Source organism: Tenrec ecaudatus, chromosome 10 (assembly GCF_050624435.1).
Source record: "Tenrec ecaudatus isolate mTenEca1 chromosome 10, mTenEca1.hap1, whole genome shotgun sequence".
NCBI classification, from domain to species: Eukaryota; Metazoa; Chordata; class Mammalia; order Afrosoricida; family Tenrecidae; genus Tenrec; species Tenrec ecaudatus.
Genome location: NC_134539.1, coordinates 122,561,660 through 122,589,642, shown reverse-complemented (window position 1 = coordinate 122,589,642; position 27,983 = coordinate 122,561,660). Strand labels below are relative to the sequence as shown.

The window sequence follows — 27,983 nt, the reverse complement described above, 5'->3', positions numbered from 1 at the left end:
TCACAAAGGGCCATATTGTATGGTCGCACTTTTATAAGAAGAGTTCTTCCATTCCAGTGCTACAGAAATGCCCAGAATAATATAAGACGGACAACGTGTCTGTCTGATTTTATATTTGGGAGACAAGGGTAGGGGAGAGTTCAGTGAAATGTGTGAGAATTAAAACTTGAAGGGGCTTTGTTTTTCCATATCACACAACCCTTGTCTACCTTTGATAGGATAGGCTCACTATTTTTCTATCACTTTTAGTACCCACATAGCCATGCTCATATATTTACATGCTGATATGTATATTTCTATACCCACACCCATTTTCAGTGGTGTTATTGTTGCCAAATGATATCTCTCACATCCTTTACCAGAGACATAATCTTCCCAGAAGCCCTGCATCGTGGTCAAGCTGTGGACGTCACCCATATTCAATGCTGCCTTTTCTATCACCCAAACTAACAAGTGTTTTTTCTATCTTGAGAATGTGTCTTTCTCCTTCCCGTCCCTGGTAACCACCAATGAGTGATTGTCTCTGTTTGTATACAATAAAACCTGCGACTGCTGGAACCTGTATAGGTGGAACCTGTCAGACAAGGAAACTAAAGCATTTTCTACTAAAGGGACCAATAGAAAAGAGGTAAGACTGTATCCTGTCAAAGCAGGTACAAGAAACCCTGGTGGCGTAGTGGTTACGCATTGGGCTACTAACCATTAGGTCAGTAGTTTTACAAATACTTTTTAGAGTTAATTGAAGACCTTGAAAGATTGATTTTGGGGCAGAAAGCTTTAGGACCATAGTCTCCAGTGACAACTCAGCTAAGTGGCACAATCTAGTTCACGAAGTTCATGTTCTAATTCCCAATTGGGAAGTAAGGTTTGGATGTCGCGAGTCACCAAGGTCTCTTCCTGTCTGGAATGAAAGAGAAAGAAGGAAATGAAAGACTTAGGGAGCAAGGGGCCCATTTCTACTCCACATGAACCACAGCCTCAACCACCTTAAGCAGAACTCGTTGGTGCCTGGCTACCACACCGACCATTCTGATCATGCCCACAACAGAAGGGTCCTTACAGAATGGCTGGCTTAAAAAGCAATGTAGATCAGTACTCAGATTCTTTAAAAGGCCATACTAGTTGAGACCAGAGGGCTTCCGAAAACCACTGCCTTGAGATATTCTTGAAATCTTAAACTCAAATTGTTCCTTGAGGCCCCGCCCTTTTTTTTTTTAAAGCTAGATCATAGATTGACTTGTAAATTTAAAAAGATCATCTCTGAGTAATGAGCTGCTTTTTAAAAAAATCTATAGCAGACGGTCAAAAATCACGCTAAAGCAAGGATGAGGGGGCAGGGGGCAGAAAAACCAGGTCCTAGAAATGATACAACCAGAACAGAATGAATGAGAATAATGATACATTGTGAGTAACGTAACCAATATAACAATGATTTCTGCTTCCATAAAGATAACAGCCCAGAAAACCCCATGGGGCCCTTCTACTCTGTGGCGTGGGCTTGCTGAGTCAGAATTGACTTGCTGGCCCCTAACCGCAAACTCCTACACACACGTGCATGAAAACATGCTATGTTAGGGATCCACTGGAACAGAGGAGACGGCAACACCCTAAAGCCCAGCCTGGGACAATGACTCAACGAGGAACACCGTGTTCCCTGAGATGGTAACAGTATTGCTAGAAAACCAGGTACTGGTTTCCAGGAGAGTCAGGAAGTACTGCCTCAAAATGGGACCTTCCTATTAGTTTTCCAACTCCGGGCACTCTAATTTAAAAATCCATAATGTATTTCACGTAACTGATGAACAATCGACTTTCATGGGAAAGAAGCCTAAGCTATTTTATTGTGGAGAGTTGTAGGGGACCAAAAAGACTCGAAATCCCAAGCATAATTTATGAACAGTTATTAAGTCTTACACAAGATAAAGACAAGGCAGACACAGCATCCAGGGAGGCCATCAGCAGTCATAATGGCCCCCGGGGCTTACAGAGAGTCCGTGGCTGTAACAGGGCTTTGAGAGAACAAAGGACCTGTCACAGAGCCTGACTGGAGGCACAGAAGCACATGAAGGTTGTAGGCAGGGCTGCGGAAATGGGAGTAGGACTATGATTGGGAAATGTACATTAAGCTAGAGAACATACGGTTCTCAACCTCTGGGTCCAGACTCCTTTGGGGGTCGAATGAAGTGAGAAGAATTGACAAGATTGGTCCAGGGCTTTCAGACTAAGGCAGCCAGGACATGACTCAGATTCATCAGTATCCCAATCTCCATCAAGGATACACCCAGGCGAGGGCCTAAGGGAGATGGCCTGGGAAGTAGTAGCAATCCAGTTTCAAACACACCGGGCCTGAGGGCGACACTGTACTCTTTGCCTGCAGATGGTTAGAAAGAGATTTAATGGAGGCTTAAACCTGCTGGAGACTCAGAATGGATTTTGGTCTTTCACCGCAAACATAAAAAGAAAACCAAGTGTTCTGTTATGAGTCAACTCTGATTCATAGTGAGCCTAGAGGACAAGGTACAACTGCCCGTGGGCCATCCTCCTCAGAGGCTGGCGGATTTGAACTACTCAAGTTACAGAGAGCAGCAGCCCAATGTAGAACCACCAGGCCTCCAGGGCCTTCTGAAAACCTAGTGATTTAAGCCCTAATACAAGGGTAAAATATAGGGTACCAAAGGAAAACACAGTAGTGATCTCCAGCTACACAGGACAAACTAGACATGACTAGTTTATGGTCATTCTCTTCCAAAAACTCACGAAGCAGATGAAAAATGGATTTTTAAAAAGGCATAAGCAAGTTTTAAAAAAAGAACAAAAGAGAAGATAGTAGCAACATTTTCAGCTGGAAAGTAAATGAGCAGGTGGTTACTGATTAGCTAATTAGGAAGCTCAAACTTCTGCCCACAGTGGGGTCCTGGAAGTAGGCAGGGCAAGTCTACAAGAGGAGGGAACAGGATGGGGTGGGGGGGTTAGAAATCTAGAGGAGAAAGCCTCTGGGCTCTTCCCTGGTTGCTGGGGCACAGGGACAGCCCACACACCTTCACCATCCTAGAAGACGGTTGTCTCTCCTCTCTCAGAAAGGCAGCACCAGTGAGCCTCTGGCCTCAGCGACACCAGGCACAGCTTGGCAGAGAATCTTACTGAAAAGTGGAGCTTCCTAACCCCACGCCCATCCACACTGATGAGGTTCAAGAGGAAAAGCTTCCTGTGATGAAGTGTCTGTGAATCTACTTCCACAAAATCAGCCACTGCGACTGTGCTGGCTTGTGGGGTGGTGAGGAGAGTGTAGAAGTCCTTCCTTGGTTGGGAACTTGGCTACTAATCCAAAAGTTGGTGGTTTGATCCCCCTCGTTGACCCTCAGAAGAGAGGTCGAGAGATCCGAGAGGTCACAGCCTTGAACCTCCACGGAGTCACGAGGGACTCAATGGTAACTACTTTTGTTTTGTTCTTAGAAAACCCAATGGGGCACAGCTCTCCCGTGACACACACAGGGCCACACTGGTCTCTAATGGGACTGGTCACACATAGGAGCCCTGTTTTTTTTTCCCAAAGGAGCCATGGTGGCACTGTGGGCTAAGCATTGGGTTGCTAACTACAAACGTTGGTGGTTCACAGCCAGCAGCTCCCTCCCCACCCCACACACAAGAAGAACGATGAGGTTTGTTTACTCCTATAGAGAGTTACAGTGTCAGAAACCCAAATAGCAGTTCTACTCTGTCCTACAGGGTCACCATGAGCTGGAATGGCACCAATGGCTACAGGCTTTGTTCTTCCCAGTTCAGATCTGGCTTACTGTGCCTTTAAAAAATGTCTGTGAAGGGTATCAAGAGATAAGGAATACCACTGGGGACCCACCATAAAAGTCAGATATGGCCACAGGTCTAGAACATCCATGAGGATCTTCTGAATGCTCAAGGTCATTGACGCACTTGCAAACCCAGAGGAAGACACTGCCGTTCTCAAGGCCTCAAACAGCTTTATTCCTATCAGGCAGAACCCACTGTAATCACTGCGATTATGCTGGATCCAACTTGATACTTGGTCAGTTGACTTCCCTCTTGACTCAACCTAAATGTGTTCTAGATATAAGTATTTCTTGCTTGTTCCATGACAGAAATTTCTTCCCTGGCCTTTTAATTACTGATGGTAGTCTTATCCCGCTTACTCATTATTTGAATCTTTATCTCGGTATTATGATTATTTCATCTTTACCACTTTATTTTGTTTCTTTTGTATTGTTTCTGCTGGATTTTCCACTTTGCGAAGCACAGAAGGAGTAGATGCGTAGAGAGAAGAACTGATGGAAGGGTTTGCAGGGGAGCGAGGGGTATGTGGTGGGAGATGGGAGGGTGAGGGGGTTGGGAAACAAAGTTTGTGGGAGAGGGGAGGGAGCACTAGAACTGATGGTGATTACACAACTGATTTTAAAAATAAATTTAAAGAAGTTATTTAACTGTGAAAAAATGTCCAAAAATTGATTGGAATAATGATTGTACAATTATCTTTTTTAACAGTTTTATTGGTATTTAATCACACATCACATGATTCAATAGTTCAATCACAAGAAGAGTTGTACAATCAACGATTACCACGATCAATTTTAGAACATTTTCTCCCCCTGTCCCCCATGATTAAATCACTTTCAAATTAGTTGCATAATTATCATCAGTTCTAGAAAGAGCTCCCTCCCCACTCCCACGTACATTGTTTGCTCCCCCACCCCCTCACCCTCTCTATCTCTCACCCCACATCCTACCTCCCCTATAATCCCTTGCATCAGTTCTTACCTCTATGCCTGTCCTCCTGTGCTTTGCAAACTAGAAAACCCAACAGAAAGTAAAAAACAGAAAAAAGTGCTAAGAATAGACTGATAAGAATACACAGATAAAACTACAAATAGTGGGTACGAAAGAAAAGACCACCATGAATATTTAAGAGGCCGGGGAAGAAATTTTGGTGATGGAGCAAGCAAGTAATCCTGGAACCTGGTAGAATCTCATAGGGATCTGCCAGTGGTTTAGTCAGGCTAGGTACTCTGCAGATGGGTTTTGTATGGTTGTACAATTCTTCTAGATATGATTGAACTATTGAATTATATATGTGGACTATATGCCAATAAAACTTTTTTAAAAACCCCAAAACTTCATTCTCACAATGGTTCCCGGGCTTGAGTCCACTGCGGCGTGCGCTGTGCTCATTCACCGTCATGCCAGCCTTCCTCTCTGGACGACACACCCAAAGTGTGGAGGTCTCACCGTCCTTGCCTCCAAGGTAGCAGGTAATTATTAAAGGTTTGTTGTATGTTACAGCCCTAGTTCCAGATGGAACAGTGCACAAAACAAATCAAAATCTTTGCTCTAATGAAGCTTACTTACATTCTATTGAGATACCAGTGTCTCTGAGAGGTAAAAAACTTACACCGAAGAGTTTACAAATTCTAGGGACAAAGAGAAACTCCCACAAACTTCAAGAGAGGTAAAGGGAAAAAAAAAAAAAACGCAACACAAGACGACTGGGAATCACACTGCCCAGGGGCATGAATAAGGAGTGTAATAAAGGATGATCCCCAATCTAGCGCCGCTACCAATCAAACGGGAGAGCAGAGTAATGCCATGTGTAGCCTCTGAAATGGCCCCTTCCTTCATCAGCAAAAGGCTCAGCAGCACAATTTAAATACGAGTAAAGGACTTGAACATACATTTTTCCAAAGGTCATACGCATAGGACCATTAACACTTGAAAAGATGCCCAACTTCACTAAGTCCTTAAAAATCCAAACCATGAGCTATGACTTCGCATCAGTTGGGTGGCTATTATTAGAGCATCACATATAGTGATGCTGAAGGTGAGGACAAACTGGAATCCTTCTCCGTTCCTGCTGTGGAAACTGGTTTGGTGGTTCCTTGAGAGTTAAAACCCAGAGCTACCATGTGACCCAGCAATTGCACCTCCAGTCATCCAGTTCTGAAATGCAGAAGACAGAGACCCAGAGCGTTGGACACAGTGTTCTCTGCAGCATCGTACACAGCAGCCCCCAAATAGAAACCACCCATGTGGCCATCAGCAGATAAACAAATTTGGTAGTGTTCATAAAATGGAATTCTCCGAAGAGAAATCTGGCAATGTGCAGCTGCTAATCACAAGGAAGAAGCAGTCAAAAGACCAAAGGACACAATGCACTGGGTAAATCTGCCGAACATGACCTTTTTTTTTTTTTTTTTAAAGACCTCTTTTAAAGTATTGAAGGGTAAAGTCACTTTCAGGACTAAGCTGCACCTGACCCAGGTGATGGTATTTTCAATCGCCTCATATGCCTGTGAAAGATGGACATTAAATAAGGATGACCATGGACAAATTGATGTGTTTGCATTATGGTGCTGACAAAGAATACTGAAAATATCATGAACTGCCAAAGGAAGGACAGTCAGAATGCTCTTTAGAAGGAAAGATGGCAAGACTTTGTCTCATATACTCTGGACATGTTTTCAGGACAGTCCCGACTCATCATGCATGGAAGATTCTTGACAAGAAGGACTGACAGTGGCTGCAACAATCGGCTCAAACATAATAATGGCTGTAAACAGTGCAGGACTTGGAAGTATTTTTTCTGTTGTCCACAGTGTCACTGTGAGTTGGGGCCAACTTAATGGCACCTAACAACAACAACATATAGAGAAATGAAGTTGTGATACATTCTACAACATGGATGGACCTTGAAAACATACTAAATGAAATAAGTCAGACACAAAAGAACAAGTATTACATGATACCACTTGTGAAATCTCTAGAATAGGCAAATGCATGCAGACCAAAGTTTATTAGAGTTTACCAAGGTTGGGTGAGTGGGTGGGTGAGGAGGACAGTTATTGCTTAAAGCAGTGGTTCTCAACCTTCCTAATGCCATGACCCTTTAATATTGTTCCTCATGTAGTGGTGACCCCCAACCATAACATTATTTTCGTAGCTACTTCATAACTGTAATTTTGCTACTGTCATGAATCATAATGTAAATAGCTGATATGCAGGATGTATCTTCATTGTTACAAATTGAACATAATTAAAGCATAGTGGTTAATCACAAAAACAATATGTAATTATAATTCATGAAGTGTTGTTTTACCTCCAACACTGCTGCTTTCAACACAGTAGCTGCTTTTAACTGAGTAGCTACTTTCAACACAGTAGCTGCTCTCTACACGTGTGACTGGTCCACATAATACATTATGGTGCCAACCCTGTCACATACACCTGTATTTGTACTTATACAGGGCATATGTGATGGGGTTGGTACAATGATGTCATTATGCCGGGTATTCATACATGGGCGTGTACCTGCATGCGGGCAGACCTGCCTGCAGGAGTGGTGTCTTGGGACCATAGGAAATATGTGTTTTCCAACGACCCCTGTGAAAATATGCTTTCTAGTGACCCCTGTGAAAAGGTCATCCGACCCCCAAAGGGGTTGTGACCCACAGATTGAGAACCCTTGGCTTAAGGGTATGGAGTTTCTGTCAGGGTGATGAAAAACCTTTGGAAGTGGATTGTGGTGATGGTTACAGAACATGATGAGTATATTTAATATCACGAAATCATAAACTTCAAAATGGTTAAAATCACAAATGTTTCATTACATTTATTTTATCACAAGGAAAATATGTGTATGTACAGTAATAAGTATATTAAGCTTTACCTTCCTGAAGGAAACTACTGGAAGGTATAGTCCATCAAAATGAGGAAGTAGCCAAAAGAGCAGGGAAGGAGGGACACGGGGGGGGGGGGGGGGCAGGGGAATCTGAAATCCAGGAAATGGGATATAATGCCAGGTGAAGAGGCAAAGGAAGGTGCCTGCACCAGTTGTTTACCGGGCCTGGAGAAGGCTCCAAATGGATGACAGCAATAACACATTACCTGACAGATACGAATGCTTGAAGAAAGGATTCTTTTTTATAGCACACTTCAAGGATAAATTACCGTTTATACTTGAGTATAAGCCGACCCGAATATTAGTCAAGGCACATAATTTTACCACAAACCCTACATTAAAATGTGCTGAAAAACTTGGCTTATATTCAAATATATATATATATATGGTAGTTCATAAATATACAGCATATGGGCCAAAGCAATATAATTTATATTCTTGGAAGAAAAAATCATTATACATGAAATAAAACATACGTATACACAGTGGCTCAACAGTGAATAACATTTATACAGTCAAAGTAATATAAACACTGAAAATGGATTTAACTAAAAATATAACTCTATTGGGAGAATAGAGGGAGTGTGTTTATGAGTGTTGTGTGTGTGTGTGTGTGTAAAGGATAAAAATGATTCAATCCTGACTTTTCATTTTAGGAAGGTAATGGGTAGTGTCTAAAACTGGAAAATGAAACAAAATAATAGTATAAACAAGATATTTGACATACGAAGGCAAAGTCCTGAAGAAACAGATAAAAATATTCAAAGTGGTTTCAGCTGGAAAGTCGGGCAGTGGGAGCCAGGGCACTGCTGTTTTTCTTTGTGATAAGTTCATACTATACAATTATGATACAGTTTCCATATAGTAACAATATGAGTGTGATGATTTGATTTTGCACACTATATTGTTCCATAAATTTGTTTAAATTTTAAAATAAAGCAAACACTCATCTGAAACGTTTTGGGGAATGAAAGTGTGCAGGGGTTGAGAAGCCCTCTCGGGAGGCCCTGGTCAGAGCCTGCAGGGGCCACCCCCCGGCCAGAAGAAGGGACCACTATTTAAATCAGCCCACGGCAGTTTATACTGAGTTGCAAGACAGGCATTTTTCCCAGCCTGTGGTTGGATATTTTTACAGCACTCCTTACCTTCTTCCACGTTTGCATTAGAAATGAGCATCTGTCTCAAATGCTTGAGGAGGCCTGCCCAAGTAAATGTGCTGTACGCCAGTGAGTTCTCAGACATTTGAGGAATGCTCCGCACACCCAGCATCTTGAATTCAGGGTGGGGAACTAGATTCTCCATTAAGTCTCCTGTTGGGGATGAGAAAAAGGACTGAGGCATTTGAATTACAGTATTAGCAAAGGACACTCAAAGTCCCATGGGCTTCCAGAAGAACAAACAAACAAATCTGTCTTGGGGGAAGTACAGTCAAAATACTCCTTAGAAGCGAGGACAGAAGGGCTTCATCTCAAGTACTTTGGACCTGTTACCAGGAGAGACCAGTCCCTGGAAAAGGGCAGGACGCTTAGGCAAGTACATGGGCAGCAGAAAAACAGGAAAACCCTCCACAAGATACAGTGACATGGTGGCTACCCCAATGGGCTGGAGGATGGAGGGGACCCGGAAGGCAGCACTTCAGTCGGTTGTGCGTGAGGCTGCCAGGAGTGTGAGCATGTTGGATGGCACCTACAGCAGCAGTAGCGCAAAGAAACCAACCTCATGCAGCATATAACTTCTGAAAACCAATGTAGGCATGGTCCCAGACTTGTTGCATCCCGGCACCCATCTAGCTTTCTTATTCAACTACCTCTGCTACCATCACTCTGACCTCATGCGAGTCCTAATCCTATCCTTTTCAATCTACCAGCCCATCACTTAGAGCAGTGGTCCTCAACCTATGGGTCACAACCCCTTCGGGGGTCAAAGGACCCTTTCACAAGGGTCATCTAAGACCATCAAAAAACACACATTTCCGATGGTCTTAGGAACAGAGACACTGCTCCTCTATCTGCTCCAGGCGGGCCAGCCCACATGCAGATATGCTGATCTGGTGAGAAAGAAGCTATCTCAACCTTCTCACTGGCTTCTTACGCAAACTGTTACAAAATGTAGCAATGTAGTCTACTGTTGCTATATTAAGACTTTTATCCAGGGGGAGGGAGGGAGGGAAAAAAGAGGAGCTGATCCCAAGGGCTCAATGGAAAGTCAATGTCTAGAAAAGAACGATGGGATACATGTACGAATATGTCGGATACAATTGATGTATAGTTTGTAACGAGAGTTGTAAGAGCCCCCAAGAAAATTATTTTTTTTTAAATCAGAAAAAAAGACTGTTACCCATGCTACACCATGCTTCAAGACAAAATTTCATTTATTTGTAATTAGAATAAATATTTCACATATGTAATTACACATTGTTTTTGTGATGAATCACTATACTTTAATTATGTTCAATTTGTAACAATGAAACTACATCCTGCATATCAGATATTTACATGACAATTCATAGCAGTAGCAAAATGACAGTGATGAAGTAGCAATGAAAATAATGTTATGGTTGGGGGTCACCACTACATGAGGAGCTGTATTAAAGGGTCGTGGCTTTAGGAAGGTTGAGAACCGCTGACTTAGAGAATCATAGCAGATAGTCACTCCTTAAATAAGATGAGCTTCCAGGGCACTTAAAGAGGTGGCAATGAACTGCCCAAGAGGCGTTTCCTAGGGGTAAATTGTTATGGAAGCAAAGGGCTTCTTCTGTCACCTGGAGAGTGAGTGGCTGGAGTGTCAACAGCCAGTCTTTTCATTGACAAAGGGAGGCTTAATAACCATGCCACCTGGTTCATGGGTTAACAGGGTTAAAAGGGCCTCAGGGACCTATGCAATCAGCCCTTGCCTACCACTCTAGCCTCACTTCAGTCACAACCCAAACCACTCCCTAGAGTCCTCTCAATTCTTGCTGTGTTAGAGTCCCCTGCGCCACAGGGTCCTTGCACAGTGTCCTCTCTGCTTGCTGCATTCTTCTCTCTTACTTAATTCCTAGTCATGAAGCAGCTCCTGGCTCCAGGGTCATTTCCTCAGGGCAGTCTTCACTGGACCTTCATTCTAGGTCAGTTTCCTTTGTGATTCATCCTCTTGGACTTGAACTCCTTTCCTTCAGAGCATTCAACTCAGCAAAGATGTATTCTTGGTGTGATTGTTTGATTGATGCCTTACTTTCACAGTGGGCCCCTGTCTATGCTGGCTCACTACTGTACCCCCTGACATCTAACACAGTGCCTGGTACACAGCAGGAAGTCAAATGCTTGGTGAATCAGTAAGAAGGTGTGCACCCAATGTGTTAAGGCCTGTGGGGGTGGGGGCATAGAAATTAAGAAGACGCAGGTCTCCAAGGGAGCTGTCAACGAGAGATTCATAAACCATCCACCTGGCAGGTGGAAACACGTGGAAGAAGGGGAAAGGTCTATGAACAGAGCATCTGACTTTAGCACAACCCACAGTTACAAACCCACCCCTCGAAAGCTTATTATATTAAAAACTCAAGGTGCACACAATGGCTCGTAGTAACAGGCGCCGTTTTATGAAAGTGCACCAAAACATGATTATTACTGTATTTTACGTTAGAGAAGTTTCCGTGTGTCTACAAGTGTTTCTTTTTTTCATTTCGTTATGTATAGAAAGACACAGCTTCTTGGCCTTTTGGCTAAGATCAAGTATAGAAAGGTGCATTTTAAATTTCGCTGTTGTTTGGTGCCGTGGAATTGCCTCTACCTCATAGTGGCCCTGTGACAGGGAGAGCACTGCCTGATCCTGTCCCATCCTCCAACTGTTCTGTGGGAGCCCATGCGGGCAGCCAGCGTCATCAGCTCCTTGATGGCCTTCTTCCTTTTACTGATCTATCTATCTATCTATCGATCGATCTATCTATCGATCTATCAGTTCTATCTCTTTTCAGTTTATTTTTTGAAGGAGTTCCATCATACAACCTGTGAGGTTTTAAACTTGTGACAAGGACAGAGGGAATTTTACTACTCACTGCAAGGAATCTTCACTTCCGCTTCCGTGAGCCACAAGCACTTAAACCCATGACCTTCACCCTTCCAATCCTTCGCCCGTCCAATCTCTACAAGGCACTGGCCTATGTTCCTGCGCTGGTCACCCTGGAGCTGAATCCCTTCTCCATATTCTGGATGCTCAATCACAAACCATTGCAGGCAAATTGCTAGGGAAAGGCCTTCTCTAGCTTCTGTTTGTCATAGTCATCAGCGATCCCTTGGACAGTGGAAAGGGTCTTCCTGCCGTTGCGCTGTTGAATTCTTATCTGGATCTAATCCCCTGTCCAGCGGGTCACCACCCTGACTGGCATCAGCAAAGGGCTGGAAAGAGTGAAGGTTCTGCGGCAGCTGGAGATGACGGGCAGGGGGGATGGAGTGTCGGGAAGCGAGGGGGCTCGAGGGGGAAGCTGCTGAGCCCTTGGCGGCAGCTCAGTGACTGGACGAGGGCCTTCTTCCTTCCTTTTAGAGGACTCTATGAAGCATGATGATGTCCCTTCCCAGGGACTGGTCTCCCCTGATATCATGTCCGAAGTATGCGAGATGAAGTCTCACTGACATCCTTGCTCCGAAGACGCGTCCTGGCTCCACGTCCTCCAACACAGACTTGTTTACTTGTTTGCTCTACGTGGACTGCATGTTAAAACAAACCTTGGACTAACCATTGTTAGACAAGAACTTAACCTAGCTGTGGGCATTTACGTGCAAGCTCTAGGTAAGGACAGATTTGGGAAGGACATTTACTTGCCATCGGTAATCTTGTTGGTAATCTGGGGAATGCCTGTTCTCTGACTGCACACTTTTGTACCTCGTCCCTTGATTGTAGCCAAAAGGCCAGCGGCTCCTTGGGCTTTTCTTAAGTAAACAGGTGTGTACTACTTGTAAAGGGAAACAAACATGCTTGGGGCGGGAGTGGGGGTGGGGAGGGCAGCAAAAAACAAACCAAACCAAACCTATTAAGAACACAGAAGAGAAACAAAATGCCATAGGACCTTCAGAGGGAAAAACAGTTTCATCTTACTATCCACACAAGAGGGTTTCACGGAGAATTATCATTTGACTTGGGCCCTGAAAGTAAAGTTAAGTAAGAATGCACCGGTCCCTAATAAAATGTAAAAAAAGAAAAGAGGAGAAAAAAATGATTAGGGCAAAGACTGTACAGATGTGCTTTATACAATTGATGTATGTATATGTATGAACTGTGATAAGAATTGTATGAGCCCCTAATAAATTGTTAAAATTAAAAAATAAAAAAATAAAATAAAAAAAGAATGCACCGGAAGTACCAAGGAAGGGTGGGAGCAGCTCCTAAGGGCAGGGACCAGGGTCAGAAAGTACTACTGGTTGAAGGATGGCAATTAGTTGATGTAGGATGAAAGGAGAGGGAGAGGAATACAGCTAAAGGAGATGAAGCTACAAGGTCAGGGCTGGGACACTGTGAAGAGGCCAAGGAATGCCAGCCTAAGGAGTCCTGACCAAGCTGCCATGAGCCCTGAACTACGAGGCATGAGGATCAGAATTGTGCTTTGGGGAAGCTCATTTGCAGCCAGAGTACAAGGAGATGAGGCAGGCAACATGGAGAAAAACCCTCTTCTTTGCTTTGTAGCCCTGGAGTGTATGGCTATGTTAGGGATCCCTGGGGAGGACACGTGTACTGAAGGTTGACAGTTCGAACTCACCCAGTGGCACCTGGGGAGCCAGGCCTGGGGATCTACTTCTGAAAGATCGCAACCTTGGAAACACACTGGGTCACTCCGGGTCAGTTAGAACCGGCTCAACTAATAGCCACTGCTGTATTAGCCGAGAAATACTGAGGCCCTGAGCCAGTGCTGGGAAGATGGGGAACCAGGAGGCAAAAGCCAGACTGATGTCAGAGAGCCCTGGTGAGTTGGAGGAGCGTATCGATGCGGAAGGAAGGCAGTGTGAGAAATCTGAGGGAACTGAGAGAGGAGCTGGTTTGGGAGATGGGTGAAGGGGAGAAAATCCCCCAAAAGAAAAAGATGAAAGACAAAAGCATCCTAATTCGAAGCAAAAGGAGACCACTAGGAGACGCCCATGTGGTTGAGGTGCTCTTTAATAATAATAATAATAAAGTATGTGTTCATTTGTAGAGCCCATGCTGGCTCCATAGTATAGTTTGCTATGATCTTTAAGGAAGTGAATTGCTGGGCCTGGTTGGTGGTGCTGTAGAATTACCAATGGGCTGCCAACAGCAAAATTGGTGGTTCCAAACCCATCAGCAATGTACTAACATTTCCTCAGGAGAAAGATGAGGCTGTCTGCTACCTTAAAGGTTTTCAGTCTTGGAACCCTGCATGGGATTACCATGAGTTAGTAGGTTTGATTTTGGTTTGGGCGGTTCAAGGCACCACCCTTCAGGTTACCAGCTGACCTTTAACACCACCCTGGTATTTTAAGAGATAGCTCTCTGGGAAAGAGATTAGAATTGCTTTAAAGATTGTAGTCATTTGTACTTAGATTATCTGAATGGACAAGACACCACTTAATAAATTAGGGCTGAAGAAAGAATGGTAGGAAATTAATGTGTGTCTGAAGAGCAGAGGGAAGCAAAAATGGTCAGAAAATATGAGAGAGCTCCAACAACTAAAGCTAGTAATGAAGAAATAGAGGAATTCTACAAACTTCTTCAGTTTGAAATTGATCAAATATGGAATAAAGTTACAGTGATTAAAAAATGAGAGAGCAATTGAAGAAAGAAGAGACTAAACAAAACTCTGCCCAGAGTGGACCCTGACTTAGAGTGGCCCTTCAGGACAGAGTAGAGCTGACTGTGGGTTTCTGAGACGGTAACTACTGGAATCAAAAGCCTTGTCTTTCTCCTGTGGTTTCGAACTGCTGATCTTGTGGTTAGCAGCCCAGTGTGTAACCACTATACCACCAGGGCTCCTATAGAACAGATTAGGGATCGTGAGGTCCTGATGCTGACAAGCTGCAGAAGTATGCAGAAGGAGGAAAATGTCAATGATAAGGAACGGACATCAGAATTCTAGGTAAATGGATTGTTGGATGGTGTAGGTTATGGCAAAAAACACTCCACACACCAGTAGTAATATATCATGTATTAAGGGCTGGGGAGAGGTAGGGTGGGGGAGGGAGGGGATAAAGGAGAGCTGATATTAAGGAATTCAAGAAAAAGTAAATGGATTGTAAATGATGATGGCATGATTATACAACTGTGCCTGATCTAATGAAACTATGGATTGTAATAAATCTGTAAGCGCTCCCAATAACATGTTAGAAAGAAAGAAAGAACATGCTGTCAGATGTTGAGGTGAAGAGAAACCCTCTAGATTTGGAGACTGAAAATCGTGCTGAATAAGGAGCGAGAAAGCCAGGTAATGAGGCACAAGAGAAGAAGGCACATACTCCAGAAGGTGAAAAGACAACCCATAGATTGAGAGCTTCTGTTCCTTCCCCCCCCCCCCTTTTTTTTTTTGGCAGATCATAAACCTAGTAAGGGCCTGGCATCCAGAATAGAGAGTCCCTGCATGGCACAAAGAGCTCACACAATGGCTGCCAGTGAAAACGTTGGATGCCCGAGTCCACACCGAGCTGTCTCAGAAGAAAGGCTGGAGAGTCCATCTCTGAAAAGTCAGCCACAGACTGACACAAAGCATGGTGCTTTGAGTTGGAATCAACCCAGTGGCAACTCATGAAAATTCGGAATATATGACAAATTCTTACAACTCAGCAATAAAAGTGACAGATGGCCCATTAAAAATGTACATAGAATAAACCCACAGGCCTTTGGAAGAGGAGACTGTCTCACAAATAATACAGAGGAGCCTAAGGGGACACTTACTTACCCAATGGGTTTCTTCTATAGTGAAATGAGCCCTCAGCAGAGTAAGTTGGCTGGAACATACTTCCCAGCTGATGTGCGAGAACTTGATTTATATCGCTAAAAGAGATCTGTCTGATATTCATCCGTTTCTCACAGATCTTGTGGATAGCATCGTTCTCGTGGACAAGGAGGGCATCTGAAGATCGGTACAAGCGAGAAAGAGTCAAAATGGAATTGTAGTTCTGGACAATAACCTGGAGAGATAAAAGCCAGCAATCAACAAGGCAGGCGTGAACAGCGGCTAAGAGCGCACATTCTAGCAACATCCTGCCTGAATTCATCCCGACTCCATCACTCTCTAGCAAGTAACTCTGGGCAAGAAAACGAACCTCTCCATGCCTCTGGTTCCTCATTTGTTAGAAACAAAACGAAGTAGCTCATTGCTATCAAGTTTATTCTGACAGGTAAGATGAGGATAACAATTATACCAGTCTCTAAGAGTTGGAAAGATTCATGATATAATGCAAGCAAGCCACATTTCTTTCCTCCAAGGAGCCCTGAAGGCCCAGTGGTTAAGTGCTAGGCTGCTAACCAAAAGGTGAATCCCACCAGCAGCTCCACGGGAGAAAGACATGGCAGTCAGCTTAACGGGTGAGGTGTGGGAATAGGAAGCTAATAATAATAATATAGATAAGAATGAAGGAAATGTCCTAAAACCGATTATGGTGAGGATTGCACAACCTTTCAAAATGTTGAAAGTACTGAATTGTATGGCATGTGAACCATTTAATTATCAATAAAACTTAAAATTTAAAAGAAAAACAGGGTAGCTATGAGCTGGAAATGACTTGAGGGAAACAGGTGCGATTTTCCTTCCTATCCCATTTCCTACCGTTTCCTTCCTATCATGTTTCCTATTGATTCTCTACACAAACTTTTTCTCCATGGAAAGAAAGAAAAAGTATTTGAAGCCTGGCAGAGGCTCCGTGTACCCCAATGTGACAACAGGGTCCCTGCTTTACATACTGTAGGCAGAGGGACTAGCCCTGGAGTGGGGTCCTCAGAAAAGACACACAATTGTCTTCTTTGGAAATTTTAAAAACAAGGACATCTTGGTTGCTTTAGGAAAGTGTACTCAACGTCAACTGAACTATACCTGTGAAAGGGCCAAGTTTTATCATCACTCCTGAAGCTGTAACTTAACATTTCCAGAGACAAGATGAGAATCAATTTCCCATCCACATTTATTTCTATTCGAAAGAATGCAAAAAATAAATATGTCAAGTAATGAGTTCATACCTCACCAGTTCCATAAGGCCACACGACCTGATTCATTTTCAAGGAGTTTGGGAACTGATCTTGTAACTTCTGGGTAATGAAAGTTCCCAGGCCCGATCCTGTGCCCCCAGCCATACTCATTATGATGGAAAAACCACTCAAAGAATCACACTTCTCTACTTCTTTTTGAATTAGATTCATTATAGATTCTGCATGTCTGGGTCCATGTACAGAGTACCTAGGCAATGCACAAGAAGAGATACATATAAACACTTCTTTTTTGTTTTTAGGACTCCAACACCTATTTTATTTATTTTTATTATTATTATTAAATCATTTTATTGGCTTGTCCAACTTATCACAATCCATACATATACAAAAATACTTTTAAACACTTCTGAGATTAACCAGAGAGCTGCAATGCAGAAAGACAAGGGAGGGTGTTTCAAAGCTGTGAGTGAACAAATGCTTATGAAAGGTCAAGGGTTCCTGAATGGCAGAATTAAAACACACACACAAATATGTTTAGCAGGCAAGTCGAACTGCTGCAAGAGTGCATTTCCTAGGTGGAGGGGAATGCTCTTTTGTGGGGTGGTTGTGGTATGACAGTGAAGACGGTGTAAAACTCTGGTGTGGGACGTCCTGGGTTTCATCAGGCTCTGTGCCTTATGCACTGACAGAGTCAAGGAAGGAGAATTCAAACAGGACATTTTAGCTGGAACCTTCCATGACCAGGTAGTTGTGCAAGTTTGGGTTACAATGTGATCCTGATAAGCACGGTCCTATGGCAGTGGGTCTCAAACTGTGCTGCACCTTAAAATCATCTAGAGACCTTTAAAAAAATCCCAACATCTGGACTTCAATCCAACCCCAGTACATTGAAATCTATTGGCCTGCGTCCTAGGTATTGGGGTTTCCCTAAGATTCCCAGGGAAATTTTCCGTGCAACAGAGTTTCAGAACAACTGCCTTGGGGAGTATTTCCACCCAAGAACCCAGACCACTTGCCAGATAAAGATAATTAGTCGGTGGAGTGACAGTGAAGAAGGTGGACTCCTCCTTCTTTTTTTATAAATCGTTTTATTAGGGACTCATACCACTCTCATCACAATCCATACATACATCAATTGTGTCAAGCACATTTGTACATTTGTTGCCCTCATCATTCTAAAAAAATTTGCTCTTCTCCTAAACCCCTGCATCAGCTCCTTTTCCCCCCTCCCTCATAAACCCTTGATAATTTATAAATTACTATTTTGTCATATCTTACACTGTCCGATGTCTTCCTTCACCTACTTTTCTGCTATCCATCCCCCAGGGAGGAGGTTATATGTAGACCCCAGTAATCAGTTCCCCCTTTGCACCCCACCTTCCCTTCACCCTCCTAGTATCACCCACTCTCACCACTGGTCCTTAAGGGATCATCCATCCTGGATTCCTTGTATGTGTTTCCAGTTCCTATTTGTACTAGTGCACATCCTCTGGTCTAGCCAGATTTGTAAGGGAGAATTGGGATCATGATAGTGGGGGTGGGGGTGGGGAGGAAACATTTAGGAACTAGAGGAAAGTTGTATGTTTCATCATTGCTACACTGCACCATGACTAGCTTGTCTCCTCCTCAAGACCCTTCCGTAAGGGGATGTTCGGTTGCCTACAGATGGGCTTTAGGTCCCTACTCTGCACTCTCCCTCATTCACAATGATATGATTTTTTTGTTCTTTGATGCCTGATACCTGATCCCTTCTTTTGAGGGAATTCAAACAGTAAAATTTTAAAGTAGAAATTTCACGATTGTGTTAGGTGTATCAACCATATAATTGTAACTGCACTATTAATCAACAATGTAGCTGAAACTAAATTGCAAAGCATGTGGAATGCTCCTTACCCATATGCCCAGTTGTTTCCTGAACCTTGTTTTTGACAGAAGCAAGCATGCTGACTATATTTCCATCGGCCAGCCTGGGAAGCCTTCGAAAGTGTCTGACTGATAACTTTAGGTTCCATGTCAACAAGGACTGCCCGGGCAACTAGATCTAGGCAGGGGTAAAAAATCAAAAGGAAAATGTTTCATGTGTTATTTGGGTTAACAGCATAAACTTCTACAAACAACCAAAGAAACATATCCAGCTATCATTCGATATCAAGGCGGGCAGAAGCAGGGATCTGCAGATGGTTCATTGTTATGAATCTAGCATTGTAAACCGCCTAGCATTTAATTTGCAACTTAGTTACAGCAACATTGTACAATGAAGCAAAACAGGGGTAGACTCAAATTTGTAAAATGTAAGTGAACTGGAATGGTAACCAGAATGGAAAAATTGCAAGTGAACTTACTTTAAGAAACGTCATCCCCCTTTTAGAAGGCAAAGGCAGCATGCATTTTGCATTGCCAGCAATTTTATTGGTCAGAAGCATTAGAACCACACAGATGGTGACAGAGCACACCAACCTGAATGTGTGTTTCGCTTCATCAGCCGTGACTGAACTGGGAAGAATTGGTGCTAAGCCATGGTTTGAGGTATCTGGGAAACACATGTAATGATGTCTACTTATCGACCCACAGGTTGCAAGAGACCCACACTGGAGAGTTCAGAGTTCAGAGTTAGTAAGTGTTAAGAGTGAGTGAAACTGCCCAGAGAGAACTACACAAGTGAGGATGGAAGACGATTCAGATGGAATCACTTGGATGAGAAGGCAAGAAGTTAAGAAGAACATTTTAATCCAGAGATAAAAATTGTGTTGGTTTTGTTCTGTTTTAGATGGTTGAGAGATGATCATGCACATGTGCTGAAGGAAAGATGCCATGGGTGAGAAAGCGCATGTTAGGGAGAGAACAAATGGGAGAGAGCAAAGTTAGGTCCCTAGAAAGGTGGGGAGAGATGGGTTCAAACACCAAGTGAAGGGCGGGGCCTTAATGAGGTTGGCCACCTGTAGTAAACCAATAACTTAGAGAGAACACATACCTCCATTTCTCTCCTCACTGAAGAATCTTTCTTTGCAAGATGCTTGATATGCCTCATTCTCTTTCTTAGAGCAGAGACCCTGTGAACAGTATGAATCACTAAATAAAGCATCAAACACTTCGAAACCAATCTGATTGCCGCACTGACCCAGTTGCACTGTTAGTATTGACATGCTGAGCCACAAAGTCCCACCAAGAAATAAGCAACCTGCAAGAGAAAAATATAAGCTTGGAGATGCTGCAATGCCAAAAGAACAAGTGAGAAAAACAAAATGCAAACGAAATGCTCTGCAGGTACCTTACACTTCAATAAAATATTTTTAAATGCCATATATACATGCTATGTATATATATGTGCCAAGTATTTATATATACATATATGTAGGTGAAAGAGCTATGCTATTCACCAGCGATTAAAGGAAGCGCTCTTTTTCTTTATTATCTTGGGATTTATCACATCCAGATACACTCAGACACATCTTCCTCAATCTGTTTCACATCCAATATTTTTTTCAGCATGCATTTAAAAAGTAAACTAATAAATGCTGATCGAAGGTATTGGTAAAGCACTGTTCACACTGCATCGACACCTCGATCACATACTTTCCCTCAGCAATACTGTGTTTAATTACCAGTAAGTTTCCATCTCTCAAATAACAATTTTTCCTTCACCAGCCTTCTTTTTGGTCTGGTAACTACAGGAACACTTTGCATTTAGCTCCAGTAGGGCAGGAAGAGAGATGGAGCTTGGAAAAACTAGAAGACCAGTTGAAACATCAGACTAGATCTCTGTGTATTATTTTTAATAACGCAAAGGACATTTTTTTATAACACTGAAAATGAGCGGGGTTTGTGAGCCAGGCTCTGTATCTTAGATTTCCAAAGAACCCCATATAGTAGGTATTATCATCTGCTTTTTACAGATAAAGATTCTGGAAGGTAAATTGACTTCCCAAGGCCACCAGACTAAGGTTCTCGCATTCCCATCGGCCCCAAGAGCCCCTCTTTAAAACAAACCCACTCACTGACAGCCCCGTTCTAGGAATTTGTCCTCGTCCACTTCATAGGGCCAACCTTCTCACTCTGCGCATGCTCCCCTTCAAGGGTTATAAAAAAACCAACGATCGAGAGCGAATGCGCATGTTCTGCAAACCAAGTTTGGGGAGTGGGTGGGGTGGTGGGGGCGTGTACGTGCATTTCTTCTTATTCAAAAAGGTTAATTGCGCATGTTCAATTTCAATTGAGCGAGTTCACACATGGCACGCATGCTCCCTGTCCAGCAGCGCGCCGGGCCCACAGTGCGCATGACCCCGCCCCCGCGCCGGCTCCGGCGGGCGCTCTGCGCAGACGCCTGCCCGCACCTAGCCCGGCCGGGGCTCTGCGCATGCGTGTTGCCCACCCTCGGGCTTCACGGGCCGCTGTACGCATGCTCTGGCGCGGCGCTGGAAGAGCCAGTCCGGGCCCGGGGCGCAGTCGCACTGAGCCGAAGCAGCCGGTTATGGCGGCGGCGGCGGCGCTGGTTGCGGCGGGTCCGGGCCCATGAGGCGACGCCGGAGGCGGGACGGCTTTGACTCAGCGCCGGACGTCCGAGACCGGGAAGCTGAGGACATGGCTGGCGTGTTTGACATAGACCTGGACCAGCCAGAGGACGCGGGCTCTGAGGATGAGCTGGAGGAGGGGGTGAGGCCCAGGTCCCGGGGGGGTGGAGGTGACAGGGCTGGGGCGGCGGCGAGGGCCCAGGAAGCCGGGCGTGTCCGAGAGCGTGGAGACCTAGAGGGGCGCGAGTAGTCTCCAGGAGGGGCTGGGGCGCCCCGCGCAGCCTGGGGCCGGGGGCCGGGCGCGGCAGACCTGGCCTTAGGGATGAGGTCGCTGCGGGGTTCGCAGGTGCAGGTCGCGCCCCCCTACCCCAGAGGAGCGCAGCCCCGGGCCATCTGTTCGTGGAGGCAAGGAGGGAAGACGCGTGGTCATTCCTGGAGCTGCTGGATTGAGTGGACGGGCGGGGGGAGGGGGACGGGTGGTGTGAGCGCGTGTTGGGGGAGGGAGGCTGCGCTGGTTAGGTGCCCCCGTAAGTGCAGGTGAAGTGCGCCAGGGTTTCCCTGGGAGTGTAAAATTTCAAGTATTACATCCTCAGACCTCCCACAACCACCTCTCTTCTCGGCCTGTCGCTTCTCTCCTAGGAAGCGCTCAGCTGTTAGAAGTGACAGCTGAAAACTTCTGTCGGGAGTAGCGCTGCCGCTGCAGTTACAGCCACCAGGAGTTTTATTTCGGGAGCAAGGGGGCTCTGCTGCATCTTCCAGGGTTTGTTTGTTTGCTTTTTTTTTTTTTGAACCCCCTTCCGTGTGACTTTTTAATAAAAAGCATTTGTAACGACACACGGCGTTTGCAATTCACTTCTCCTAGATGAAGATGTCTGTCTTTTTCCGAATAATTTGTGTCATTTCGGGGGTGAAAAAGACCCACTGTTGACAGCTGTGATTTGGCTTGCCAAAAATAAATTGCTTGAATTGAGACTTGTGAACGGTGGTGTGAGGGCTTTCCTTGCTGTAATTTAGGATGCTAAATATAGAATTGTTTTTGCCTAATGCATAGCTTGGTTTTACTTTTTACTGTCTCAAAAGTTTGTTATAATTACTTATGAAATAGCATTCCTTTTTTCAAGCTGTTTGATTGAAAAGGCAAAAATTGCGCCTCAAGTTCAAAAACCATGTTGTCAAACTATATTGCTGAGCCAGGGCTAATGTTCACCAGTGATGACCCATGGTAATTTAGGTTTTAAGTTTCATTGTCTAATGAGTACATGGGTTAATGACTGTCCTGTGCATCCTCTAACTACAAAAGGGATTTTCCCTCTTTCCTCACCCACAATTTGCCCCTCTGGCAATAAATTGCATCCTGTTTGTTAAAAGATGAAACAGTGATTTCAGCACTCTATACACTTGACCCTTGAACAACACGGGTTTAACTGCATGGCTCTACTTTCACATTTTTTTCAAATGTCATGTAATACTAATCACTTCTGTATGAGCAATTTGTCTCTTTAATTGTTCTAGGGTGTTTTTCAGCACATTTATGGCAATCCGGTCAACCTCAGTTGACACCTTAGTACCTATATGAAGTGCCAAAGTCATGCCGGAAGTGCTCCCAAGAAGCAGAGAAAGATCATGAGATTACACGAAAAGCTGCCTTCCTTGGCATGTACCACAGACTACAGCTGTGGCTGGCAGTCGTTTTGAGCTAAATGAATCTGTAACGGGAGGATCATTATAAAACGAGAAAAGGAAATTCATGAAGCTCTCCCTGCAGCTACACACCAGCAGGCACAAAACCCTTTTTGTCTTGTTGTATCGAAAATGCAGCTCTTATGTGAGCCCCATATAGAAAAAAAGTTTGAGCTTTTGAAGTCCCCTCATGTAACATGTGAAATATGTGTTAATCGGACTGCTTTTGCTGTCATCACGGTTTCCATTAATAGTAGGCCAGGACTAGTTACCTTTTTGAAGAGTCAGAAGTTAAATGCAGATTTTCACCTGTGCCAGGTCGGTTCCTCTAACCTCCAGTTGTTCAAGGGTTCACTATAAAGACCTTAAAGAAACTGAAGATCGCCAAAATAATAACCAAATGAGTCATAAATCAAAATTTTGGAATGAGTAATGAGGTATGTGCTTTTTAACCTGATACATCTGAGTATGGAATGGCAGTTATCAAATCAACACTGGTACACTGAATAACTATTTGAAACAAGTATGGGATTGCTTTCGTAAAACTGGTAATTTATCGTCTTTCAATTTTTCTTGCCCCAACTTTCATTATATGCCTCTTAATCTCATTAGTTGTAGAAGCTCCACATGGCATTGATTTAGGACCAAGGAGAAAACTAGATAAGGGTAGGGTACCTTATATCTGCAGCAGTTAAAGTGATAAGACCATCTGGAATACAGGCAGGCCCGCCCTCCTTTGAAGCACTCTGTAGTAAGAATCTAGTTAAGAACTGGGACCCCCGTGGGAGGTGGCTCAGCATAGTAGATAAGCCCTATAATGGCCTTCTCTTGGTTTTTTTTTTGCTGGTTACAAGGATTTTGAAAGGATGTGGAAGAGGTGGCTCCAGAAATTGGTGGAGATAGGAAAGAGAAAAGAATGTGTGGTAACTAGCCTGGGAAGAGGAACTTTGGGGACAGAACCAACCAAACAGTTGGTGCCACATCAATTCTTACACATGGGGAGATGATGGTGAGGGTCAGTGTAGAACTGTGCTCCAAAGGGTTTTCAGTAGCTAAGTTTTTGAAACCAAATCTTTCAGAAATCTCCAAGTGGTCTGGAAATTCCACCTTTTGGTTAGCAGCCTGGCTTTTTAAGCATTTGCTCCACCTAAGAGTCTTGAGGAGGGCCCTCAGCAAAATACATGCTTTGGGAGTTAAAGTTGTTGCTTTGGGGTGTGTACCTTAAATAGATAAGGTTGGGTTGGGATGAGGGTGCAAGCCATGGAGATTTGTTGACATCTTGCTAACTTTAAATTAAAAAAAAATTTTTTTTAATCTGAGAAAAAAAAATAAAGCAAAAAATAAAAAAATAAAAATAAAAATTTAGCTCCTTGGAAAATCTATTTCCTGGACATCTGTGGCTTCTATAACTGTTGTTTTATTTCACAACTTTAAAAATGGCATACATAAGCATAACCTGTGGCTTAATGGGTTGCTAATAACAAGGTGAGTGGTTCAAACCCCCCAGTCTCTCTGAAGGAGAAAGATGAGGCTCCCTGCTCTTATAAAAATTCAGGATTGGGAATCCCAAGGAGTAGTTCTGTTCCATTTTGTAGGGCCACTTTGAGTCGGAATCCACTTGTTGGAAGTGGGCTTTCTCTTTTGCTCTCAAAGTAACCTAACCATTTGGTTTCATAGTACGAAAAATGAGGCATAGGCCAAAGAGCTGGTTGCCCAAGATTGCATGTCTGATGGTCGTGTCTTCTGCCTCAGTTCAGCAAGCTTCACTGTACACTTTCATTGTATTAGTCTTGATCATAATGTGCTGGTCTGTGGTGTGACAAAAGTGGGTGAAAGTGTTAGTGGCTCTCTGGTTAAGTGCTCCACTCTACCTGAAAGGTTGGTGCTTGGAAGTCGCCAGCTACTCAGCCGTGTGGCAGTCCACTTCCATAAAGGTCCCCACCTCAGCTCTCCCCTGGCCTCTCAGGTTGCAGTGAGTTGGAATTAACTTGATGGCCGTGGGGTAGGTTTTTGGAGGCCCTATTTTCTTAAGGTGCTTAATGTCACCAACACTTTTTCTTTAAAATAATGATTGTGCAAGATCAAGCATTCTCAAAACACCCTAGCATATTAAGCAGTTCACAGCATTCGTGTCAGCAGTACTGAGAACCACGGAACCAGTGATTCAGACTTGCCTTCATGCAGGCTCGCTGTTGTTAAATGCCTTTACGTTGATTCTAAGTGGTGGTGATCATCTGTGGGCAATGTTTTAAAACATTTTAAAGGAAATGTAATAGTAAATGGAATTCCACATGCTATACTATGTTTTTACAACTATAGTTTGTTTTTTGGTTTTTTTTTTTAGTAGAAACTTCTCACTCTTTTTTTTTTTACATTTTATTAGGGGCCCATACAATTCTTATCACAATCCATACATATACATACATCAATTGTATAAAGCACATCCATACATTCTTTTCCCTTGTTTTTATTTTTTACCAAAAAGTATTATAGACCTATTTAGAAATGTATGTCTTTCTAGGTATGTTATACCGAGTGAATCCTTATTGACGAGCTGCGGTGGCGATGCGGCAGTGCATTGAAGCTGAGGGAAAGTTTTCCTCCAGAGAATTTAATGAAATAGTGACAGTGTTGGAAACTGCTCTTAAGAGCTTTCTGTGGAGGCAGAGTGTTATCAAAGTAGTAGAAAACTTGTATTCAATAAAAATGAACTCAAAATGTGGAGCATTGACAGGTTCACTGTATAAGTTCGATTGGGACATGATATTTTTATTGTGCAAAGAGGTATTAACATTTTTAGTCCTTTGGGCTAAATGTAGTATAAAATGATTTATGATTTTGAAAAATAACAAAAACATCTCTATCAGTACTTGTGATACTTAATAAAGCAACTCTTTTTAAACTTTGGTTGTTGTTGAGAAGATACATAGCATGACCCACACTGATTCAACAATTTCAGCATGTACAATTCAGTGACATTGACTATATTCTTTTTTAAATCATTTTATTGGGGGCTGTTACAGCTCGTATCACAATCCATTCATCCATCCGTTGTGTCAAGCACATTTTTTTAATTTTTTTAAATTTTTTTTTGTGTCAAGCACATTTGTACATCTGTTGCATCATCATTTTCAAAGCATTTTCTTTCTACTTGAGCCCTTGATATCAGCTCATTTCCCCCTCTTGCCCACCTTCCCTCCCTCATGAACCCTTGATAGTTTATATATATTTTTTCATGTCTTACACCGATTGCTGTTTCCCTTCACCCACATTTCTGTTGTCTGTTCCCGTGGGAGGGATTTATCTGTAGATCATTGTGATTGGTTCCCCCCTTTTCCCCACACCTTCCCCTTCCCCTCCTGGTATTGTTACTCTCATTATTGGTCCTGAAGGGTTTATCTGTCCTGGATTCCTTGTGTTGCGAGCTACTAGATTCTTCAAATTGGACCACATGCCTCACGCCCCCTTTTAGTGAACTGCACTTCCTTCATTAACCTAATCTCACTGCTCCCTATGTTTTTTGTCTAATTTTTCAGGTTGAATAGTAACCTATTATTATCCAAGGTTTCTCCCAATTCTTCAGAATTAAGGAAACATTTCCGGGGGTGGGGCTAGGAAACAGTTGTGAACAGTCAGCCAAGTGAATGAATGATTTAATGAATAGCTGCATAAAGGAAACTTCACCCATATTGGAATAAATTATTTTAAATTTTATGAAGTTGATCTTTTTCGAAGGGACTTCATGCATATTAACTTGAATCTATATACATTTTATTTAAAACTTGTAGTCTTTCAGGTAGGCTATTTGAAGCAGTGTATCTTATATAGTACCTAAAGTAAGCAGGATTTAACTTTGTTGATTATAATGGCGTGCGCACACATAATTGAAACATAAAATTAGGTAGATTATGATCCTTTCACTGTGGCAGGAAAATGGCTGAGGCGTTTCTTGTGAGAGAGTGATGGTTGTGCGTTGTGTTAGCTTGATGCTGCTGGCGTGAGAGTTTTAAAAGAGAACACCGAGTAGCAGAAAAGAATTGTGCGGCCAATGCTTCTGCTCCACAAGCTAACGGGAGGAAGTTCTCAGCACAGATGCAGGTGGTAATGCAGGCCTGGCCAGCTCCGGAAGTGAAACAGCCACAGGGTCTATTTTGTGAGGTGGCTTCAAAGCCATGGTTCGCTGTTAAAACTACTCTGTGGTCTTTAATTTAGCATTAGGTAAAACTAAATGATAGAAGAAACAATTATTTAATGTCAGCTTTATTTAAAATGAAGCTATCATAGGAGATTATATGGAGCAACAGAGACAAAAAAATCACTCACCAGACACCCCCCCCCAGCCCCTACTCTGTGTATATTCTCTCTCTCTCCTCTCCCTCCTTCCCTCCCTCCCCCCCTCCTTCCTTCCCTCCCTCTCATACACACACACAACTGTATAAAGTTAAACCTGTAAGAATCGCTTTTCCCGCTCTACTGCCCCATCTGGGCTTCATTCACTCCAATCATGAAACATAACTTTGGGGTTAGACATCATTTGAACTTGTTACATCATGAGCAATTTAAGACTAAATGATTCTGTAAGTAGTTCTGTTTGCTTTTTATTTCAGTTTTTATTGTATCTTGACTGTGTTTTTGAAGAAAGATGTGTTCACTTAAATAAATGTCTTGAATTATCTAAAAATCTCGATCCCCATTGTTTTAAACATTCATGTAGTTTGTTAGAATTCAGGTTAAGTAATAGCCTTTTCATGTAAACTTAAAGAAGGGGCTCTGATGGCCCAAGGGTTCAGTGCTTGGTTATGAGCCAGAAGCCTTCCTGTTTGAATCCATCCACCAGCTCCATGACAGTCTGCCGCCTAAAAGATTACAGCAGGGACACCCTATGAGGCACCTCTGCCCTGTCACTTGGGGTCGCTGTGAGTTGGAATCAGTTTGATGACACACAGCAGCAATAACAAACTGAAAGGAGT

At 43.3% G+C, this 27,983-nt stretch overlaps 2 protein-coding genes across 6 annotated transcripts in view; one reads left to right on the top strand and one right to left on the bottom strand.

Moving 5' to 3' along the window:
• Nucleotides 1-20,930, bottom strand: part of TUBD1 (tubulin delta 1) — a 30,947-nt gene extending 10,017 nt beyond the window's left edge. Inside the window, exons 1-6 of one of the 3 annotated variants that reach the window (XM_075561499.1) lie at nt 20,821-20,930; nt 19,797-20,003; nt 18,719-18,866; nt 16,856-17,072; nt 15,579-15,810; nt 8,848-9,012 (exon numbers count right to left, since the gene is read on the bottom strand). In XM_075561499.1, coding sequence (XP_075417614.1) covers nt 8,848-9,012; nt 15,579-15,810; nt 16,856-17,072; nt 18,719-18,866; nt 19,797-19,968 — 934 coding nt within the window. In that variant the 5' untranslated portion in view covers nt 19,969-20,003; nt 20,821-20,930. Of the gene's footprint in view, nt 1-8,847; nt 9,013-15,578; nt 15,811-16,855; nt 17,073-18,718; nt 18,867-19,796; nt 20,004-20,816 lie in introns of all 3 variants that reach the window. The other 2 variants (XM_075561502.1, XM_075561501.1) reach the window with 2 other exon arrangements.
• A 308-nt stretch (nt 20,931-21,238) lies between these two features.
• RPS6KB1 (ribosomal protein S6 kinase B1) overlaps nt 21,239-27,983 on the top strand; it is a 40,459-nt gene continuing 33,714 nt past the window's right edge. Inside the window, exon 1 of one of the 3 annotated variants that reach the window (XM_075561495.1) lies at nt 21,239-21,475. In XM_075561495.1, the coding sequence (XP_075417610.1) occupies nt 21,335-21,475 (141 nt within the window). In that variant the 5' untranslated portion in view covers nt 21,239-21,334. Of the gene's footprint in view, nt 21,476-21,995; nt 22,094-27,983 lie in introns of those variants that run through there. The other 2 variants (XM_075561494.1, XM_075561496.1) reach the window with 2 other exon arrangements.